The following is an 8175-nucleotide window of genomic DNA, read 5'->3' as shown; positions in this document are numbered from 1 at the left end:
CCGTACGCGAGTGTAATATATTGCATATCAAAATAGAATATGTGGTCAAGATCACTGAAACACCTAAACTTCTACTTCAATGTGTTACACCTACATTTCTGGATTTTCTCAGTTAAAATGTTTGAGATCAATTTGAATGAAAATTTTCAATTAAGAAAACCTGAAAACAGATGTGTAACAAACTGAAGTAAAATTAAGTTTATCCAGTGAAGCACTTTTTTCAGTGTAGGGTAGAAGCATCATATCGCTGTTCTGTTGCAGTTGTTTCTTTGCATCAGTTGACACTGGTCTGGACGTTTCAGAGGTATTACCTAGGCAGACGGGGGATTGCATCCTGTTGATATTTAGTCTAGTCAATGGCACATTGCTTTTTTATGAGGCATTTTACAGGACTCCGAGTTCGATAAGACAACATTTAGAACGCCTAGTAAAACTCAAGAGACCAGATGACTCCGAGGCATATCAGTAAAATTGGAAAAACTGAAAACCGTAACCGTAAAACACAGTTGGGAAACAAAACAGAGAGTGGTTATAACCGTTTAAACATTAGCTCAACTTGTGCATATTTGTTCTAATTTTATGGGCTTCTTCCAAAGTTTTTTCTCTCTCTATCTCACTCTCTCTCTAAAAGAGAGAAGGTGCGCTTCCTGTTTCAGTGACAGTTTGCTCCGGTTAAGTTACTTAAACGAGTCGAACCTTAGGTTTTACTTACATCCCCAATTAAACACAATCCCACAACTGACTACGAGTTAGTTGAAATACTGGCCCCCCGCGTCTCGACGCGTCCCCTTTAAATTGCCCACGCTGTGGAAAGGTAAGGAGTGGTACAGTGCGGAGGGAACCATGCTCGACAGCTCCGTATAGTCTCTTTGTATGCAGAGCAATGCCCGACTGCAGACTTGACTGTATGCTTTAACAACTTGTCTTACGGCAAATTACGGGAAAATACAGCAAGGAGAAAGATACAGTCTGAAATCAAAGTCCGAACACAAGCCACAGCGTTCCTTTAATTTACGAAGGGGAAACAAGTAAGGGCACGAAGAAGCCTGCATCCAAAATATAATTTTTTAAAAATGCGGAGACTGACACTGGATATTTTCATATTGTGTGCAGCCTTTTAAGGGTGATTTTTATGCATGTCATTCTTATCCAGTGCGTAAAGAAATAAGTACTATTCAAATGCTTTGATTGTCAATAGATACTGTATGCATGGATATTGTAGCTTGTGATCCAGCAAATACATGCAGCAAAATAGCCATGGTCTGAGCATGCCACTGTAGACGTTTTATCAAGCTTGGTTAGCTAATCGCACTTTACAACGCTTGTAATAAGAAAAATCAAATCTCTGCACGAAAATAATGAGACGTGGATTTATCTGGTGGGGTTTGCCTGCTGTGCATGAACTTGGCTGCGGAAATGGGGAATATTGTCACAAAAATAAATTGGTGGACATTGCGAATACATTAGAGGGGCACATTGGTAGGCTACCTGGAACTTGGCACTTTAAAATACGTCTACAGCGTATTGCCTTTGAGGTCCTGCAATGTATTTGTTGTGTTTCGAAGCCACCTTATTACTATCCGCAATGTTTACAGAAGTCTCAAGTTTTTTAAGTACAGCTATTGTAAATCGATACAATTAGCAACGCCTCCACGCAACATCCCTTCCTTATTTTTTTGCAGATATCAGAGTACAGTCAGGACTACCTCCGCTGCTGTTTGTTGCAGACAACGTCATATCTCATAAGGACGCTGGGCGCGTCAGATTTTGCTGATCTTAGCATCTTTGGACCATTTTCGTGGAAAGGTTTATGAAAAACATAAAGCGTCGACATAGAGCCTTGTTATTTATCCCAGTAACTTGCTCTTATTCTTCCTCTGAACGAACAACCTATTGTTGAATCAAGGAAGCGAAGGAGGGTGGAGGCGAGGAGTCACCCGCATCCCTCATAGAGTCCCCCCCCCCCACACCCGTCCCCCCCGTCCCCCCAACTCGGCAGTTGCGGGGGAGCTAATGGTTGCTGCATAGCAGTACCTGCAATGAATGACTGTCGGGCGGTGGACGCTGTATGGACTGTCGGGTCTGAAAGCGATGTCCAGGACTCTGGAGTTTTAATCATCGACGCCGATGTTTTTTTGAGAACGAGCAGACACCCCCTGGGGCACTCCACCAACATCACCGGCTTTAGGTAAAGGTGGCACGTTGTTAGCAGGTACGATGTCTTTTCTTACTCACCGTTGCCTTTTAAATTTGAGAAAATAGGTTTGAAGTCAATTAAGATAGAGTTGAGTGTTTAGTAGTCTGCCAAATAATTTCATTTATCTGATATTTTTAACGCCGAAAATTGTATCGGGGGATTTGTTGATTTGCACTGCGGAAGATACGCGGAATTAGTGTCTAATTTATTTTTGTAAGGTGTACGAAATTAGGGATTGCTAATTATGTTTGCACACACATTATAGAAAAAAAAAAACTAATGCCACATGATGTATGCTGTTATTTAACGAATGCATAATTTACTGGGTAAAAGTTTGAAAGTTGAACGCATATGTATAGAGCCAGGGTCGGAGATATAAATATAGTTGATGACACTGTGATATTAAAGGGGGTTAATTATGGATGGAAATAATTATTTTGACGGATATTACATATTTGTGTATCGCAATGTGATACTGTATGTGATTGGTGTATATTAAGTATATACTAGGTTTCTCTTAATGATGCTACAAAAATGTATTACACTGCAGTTTAATATTTCATATGAGGCTCCTGAATATTTTAATGGCTGTTTGACTGCAGCCATTTGAACAAGCCTTGCTATTTCAGGCAATATATTCCCAAAATGTATTTTATATAATGTATTAAGTGAATACAAATTGATGTCAGAATGAAGCAGTTCCTGTGATACAGGGGTCATGCATCATATGACACTCTAGAAAATGCAACTTTGAAACAGTCTGCAAGTACATAGTGATTATGTATACTGTCACTTTGGCCTTAACATTGATGGAAGAGTATAAATTGATCAACTGATTGAAATAAAACTTGTTCTGCGTGTTTTGAACAGAATAAAGCCTAGTGTTCTTACCTGTCAATGAATGTATTTGTCATTTGTGGCTCCTCACTTTTGAATATTTCATATCATGATTGTTGACTTCTCAATATTTTCAAGAATGTAAAGAACACATATCTGGTAGCATTAATTTGAGGATCTAGTTATGGTGATACTATTTTATGGATCCGGACAGAATAACACTATTCATGGCACATGAAAGCATGCATTCATTTGACTCTGGCTTTCTTTAGAGATAAAACTGCATTGCAGACTGCCTGATGCTTACATGTAGGACTAACAAGATGATCAGTCTTTTTTTGCTGTAGGGACTTGATGCAAATGTGACACGTATACAAAGGCATAAATTGTTCAGTAATCAATATTTCAGTGTGGTTTTTCTTTTCTGTCTTTCAGCTGGACCCAGGTGCGAATCCTGTGGTCTTCAGCACGGTGCTGTGTGGAGCCCCCTCCCCTCCCCTACTCCCTCCATTCTCTGAGGACGCAGCATCGGGTTTGGCTGAAAGGCGCGGGCCTCCCCCCCCTCCAGGATGACGGTGGCCACCGGGGACCCGGTGGACGAGGCGGCGGCACACCCCGGCCAGCCCCAGGACACCTACGACCCCGAGGCCGACCACGAGTGCTGCGAGAGGGTGGTCATCAACATCTCGGGCCTGCGCTTCGAGACGCAGCTCAAGACCCTGTCCCAGTTCCCCGAGACCCTGCTGGGGGACCCCAAAAAGCGGATGCGCTACTTCGATCCGCTGAGGAACGAGTACTTCTTCGACAGGAACCGCCCCAGCTTCGACGCCATCCTCTACTACTACCAGTCAGGCGGGAGGCTGCGGCGGCCGGTCAACGTGACCTTGGACATTTTCTCGGAGGAGATACGGTTCTACGAGCTGGGGGAAGAGGCTATCGAAATCTTTCGGGAGGACGAGGGCTTCATCAAGGAGGAGGAGAGGCCGCTGCCCGAGAACGAGTTTCAGAGGCAGGTGTGGCTGCTCTTTGAGTACCCCGAGAGCTCAGGACCCGCCAGGATTATCGCCATCATATCTGTGATGGTCATCCTCATCTCCATCGTCAGCTTCTGCCTGGAGACCCTGCCCGTCTTCCGCAACGACGAGGAAGAGATGCACAAAGCCTACCAGACCTCCTCCAACAGCACCTCCACCTACCAGTCCACCTACTTCACCGACCCCTTCTTCATCCTGGAGACCCTCTGCATCATCTGGTTCTCCTTTGAGTTCCTGGTGCGCTTTTTTGCCTGCCCCAGCAAGGCGGGTTTCTTCGTCAACATCATGAACATCATTGACATTGTGGCCATCATCCCGTACTTCATCACCCTGGGCACCGAGCTGGCGGAGAAGGCGGAGGACGGCCAGCAAGGGCAGCAGGCCATGTCCCTGGCCATTCTCAGAGTCATCCGGCTGGTGCGCGTATTCCGGATCTTCAAGTTGTCCCGGCACTCCAAGGGACTTCAGATCCTGGGCCAGACACTGAAGGCCAGCATGCGGGAACTGGGGCTGCTCATCTTCTTCCTCTTCATCGGAGTCATCCTCTTCTCAAGCGCCGTGTACTTCGCCGAGGCGGACGAGCCTGAATCGCAGTTCTTCAGCATCCCCGACGCCTTCTGGTGGGCGGTGGTCTCCATGACGACAGTCGGTTATGGGGACATGGTACCCACCACCATCGGCGGCAAGATTGTGGGGTCCCTCTGCGCCATTGCCGGAGTGCTGACCATCGCCCTTCCCGTGCCCGTCATAGTGTCCAACTTCAACTACTTCTACCACCGCGAGACGGAGGGCGAGGAGCAGGCCCAGTACCTCCAGGTCACCAGCGTCCCCAAGATCGACTCCACCGAGGACCTGAAGAAGAGCCGCAGCGGCTCCACCATGAGCAAGTCCGATTACATGGAGATCCAGGAGGCGGTGAACAACAGCAACGAGGACTTCCGGGAGGAGAACCTCAAGACGGCCAACTGCACACTGGCTAACACCAACTATGTCAACATCACCAAGATGCTCACGGATGTATAACCATTTTTGGATGATGACCTGCATCAGGGGTGGGGAACTGGGAAGGGGGAGGAAAAAAAGGGATTAGCCTCCCCCTATTTTAGGATGGTTTGCAGAACCTCCCCGCCCCCCTCTCCAAGGCAACGGATACATGAGGAGGAGATCCGTAAGAGGTCCAATGGGAGAGGAAGATTAGCAGAGAGGGACCATGCGCACCTGATCTGGACCCTCCCCACCCACTTTCCCCATCCCCATCCTGTCCTGTCCCACTTGCAGGGAAATTCCACCTCCTCGTTTCGGTGTCTGCATGGAGTTAGTCTTATCTGTGTGACTGTGTAATAGTCGATGTCCTGCTTGCGACAGTAGCCAAACAGTAGCCAATAGAAAAATTAACAAATAATAAAAATTAAAAAAACGTAGCATCGAGGGATTTCTGACTCCTGCTCCCCCCCCCCCCCCATTTCTACTACCCTACTACCCTCATTCCCCCAGCCCAACAACCCCCACGGCCCCCACCACCTTAGCTGCCCTCTTCAGCACCCCATGCTCATCGTCCCATTGCCATCGCCAGAGAAACGGCAACATTTCTGTTCCCCCCACAAAGAATACCACCGTCAGGCTGCTTTGGCATTTACCCGTGCATTGCCATGCACGCAAAAGTCGACAGCCAAAAAGATGGGAAATAACACAAAGATGCATTTGAGGAGCACAACAGGGAGGAGAGGTATCCTCACCTGGCCCGATTTTTTTATGAGCAGGTTCCCCCCTTACCCCCATAGCGCGGAAGTTTGGGGCCTCGTCAGACACTGTCGACTGTTACGCGTCCCATTTAACATGAGGGGGCCGAGGGGGATGGGTGGGGAGAGGGGAGTGACACACGGCCGCTCTCAACGGACTGGAAAAAAACAACGAAACAAAAAACAAAACAAAAAGAACTGGTCCTGTGGTTCTGCAGTTTTTTTTCTTCTGATTTTCTGCCATGTGTCTTTAAGAATTTGTGTCTGAGGAGCAAACGGATGCAAGCGATACAAGCCTCTCCCTCTCTTCCTCCCTCTCTCCCCACACTGCGCCAGACTAGCCACAGAGCAGCAGCTTCAGAAAGGCAGGGTGAATCTCTCTTAGCGCTTTATTTATTTATTGTGTGTGTGTGTGCGTGTGTGTGTGGGTGGGTGTGTGTGGTCGGGCTCCATCTGAATGTGCGGTCGAGCCTTGCGTCGTACTCCCCTTGTTTATGCTACCAAGGCTACCTTGAGTGCTCTCACCTCCCTGTCTTTCTCTGTATTGTGTCAAAACACAGATCCAGTGGAGTGGGTGGGAGGGTGTAGGGGGAGAATTTAAGAAATGAAAAGAAAAAGATCCCAAGCTTGCTGTCGCTTGTTCCCCCCCCCCCCTCCATCATTTCTTCCCACTCTGCTCATCACCGACCCCGCCGCCCCCACCCACACGCCCACCCAGTTTTTCTACAACTCGTCCAATCAGCACTGTTTTCCTGTCGTCCACACTGCATTTCATATTTATAGGTACTATAGTGCCGGAGTCTGTTGCCGTAGTGATGCAGCAGTCGCACAGCCACGGTTGGTGGAGGGAGGGACTCGCTGCCGCTTTACTGTGACAGTGCGGCTTAATGAAGCAGACGGCTAGCTCACTTTTTTCAGGTCACCAAAGATTAATCCACTGCCACCCGATGTACATTTCCAGAATTCGGTCTAGGTTCCTCTATTAATCCATTTTGGTCCATTTTTTGTACCCATTGAGCAGTTTTTGGTTCCTTCTGTTCGTACTCAGACACAGAAGGTACCTTGGTAGAACCTGTATAAAATGATGCTTCCTCTAAAACAGCTATTCAAACAGATAGGAGCTATTCTACTATTGTAGTGTTGCATGTCCTATAAACATTCTTTGTAGCATGCATTTCAATGTGGATTATACTTAAGAGAAAAACTAGTAATAATTATTCATATCTACCAATATTGATATATATATATTTTTTTTCTTTATGAGATATTAATGCTATGTGCAATATGTAAAAGTTATTAGTGTCTTTTTTCAAAGTTGTGTGAGATTTTTTTTGTTTTTGTGGGATGTTTTTCTTTTGTATTTTGAGTACTCATGCTAGTAGGCCGGTTTCAGGGTTTGTCCAGAGGAAGGTTGTTCATTTTTCCCGTGAGATGGCGGGAGGTTGAGGTTGAAGTGCTGGAGAGTGGGCTAGGAGTGCGTGGAGCTCGCGCCCGACTCATCCAGAATGAAAAGCACTACCAGCTGTTCCAAACGGCACCGTGATGCAGAGGAGCCACACAGCTGTCTGCGATCTCCACTTTCTCTGATAATTATAGACGGGGTCACCTGACCCCTTAGAGTGCTGGGTGTTAAATGGCCATCGCTCTTGTCTTTTCTTTTCCTTCTTAGAGAACAACGGGGGAAGAAATCCAAGCGATGGTTCCCTATGGCCGAGTCCCTCGAGGATAAGAGGCCCAGTTATGTTGAGTCGTGGTGTTATTTAAGGAGCTGCAGAATATTTAAAAATGAGCAGAGTTGTACGAGAGAGTACGTATGGTCGCTGCACAAGGAAAGGAAAAATGGCCATGACCTAAATGCTTCTGTGCCGGGCCGGTGAGCATTATGCAAGAGCAGAACGGGGGTGAAAGTTGTGCTGTAGAGCATGTTTATTTTTGTATTTGCACCGCAGAGTTGTTGTTTGATATTCTATCCATCTGTAACGTAGTTACACCTTGCAATACCTTGACCTATGCAACACCCCCTCACCCCTGCTAAATCAGTGTGGCGCTGACTGAACAGAGCCTTCTGTAGCATTAGAAACAAAACAGCCTTTTCCTGTTGAGTTCTGACCTAATAGGACAGATTCTGTCAATTGGTTGTTCCTCTGGCCTCCATTCATGAATTTCCTTGTTTTGCTGCTATTGAAAACCTCCTATCGCACTTTGCACAAATGATACCTCCACTGTAGAACAATTGTGTATGCATCCCAAAGCCTCCCATTCTCTAAACTCATTTGAAATGAACCATCATGGAGGCCTCTGTCTTAATGTGACTTCCATTTATGCCCCTGGTTCCTGAGGCAATTGTGGCGTACGCACACGGTGTTTG

At 46.5% G+C, this 8175-nt stretch overlaps 1 protein-coding gene across 1 annotated transcript; it reads left to right on the top strand.

Moving 5' to 3' along the window:
* The first annotated feature begins 667 nt into the window (after positions 1–667).
* Positions 668–7892, top strand: kcna2b (potassium voltage-gated channel, shaker-related subfamily, member 2b). Its single transcript, XM_064300137.1, has 3 exons — positions 668–1028; positions 1683–2212; positions 3470–7892. The coding sequence occupies exon 3, from the start codon at positions 3604–3606 to the stop codon at positions 5089–5091; it is 1488 nt and encodes a 495-aa protein (XP_064156207.1). The 5' UTR covers positions 668–1028; positions 1683–2212; positions 3470–3603; the 3' UTR covers positions 5092–7892.
* Positions 7893–8175: the final 283 nt, after the last annotated feature.

Source organism: Anguilla rostrata, chromosome 11, assembly GCF_018555375.3.
Source record: "Anguilla rostrata isolate EN2019 chromosome 11, ASM1855537v3, whole genome shotgun sequence".
NCBI classification, from domain to species: Eukaryota; Metazoa; Chordata; class Actinopteri; order Anguilliformes; family Anguillidae; genus Anguilla; species Anguilla rostrata.
Note: the sequence above shows the minus strand (reverse complement) of the source record. Positions and strands in the feature narration are given on the sequence as shown.

What these genes read in the sequence shown, in the direction of transcription:
- kcna2b (XM_064300137.1), top strand. Translation starts at nt 3,604, where the DNA reads ATGACGGTGGCCACCGGGGACCCGGTGGACGAGGCGGCGGCACACCCC.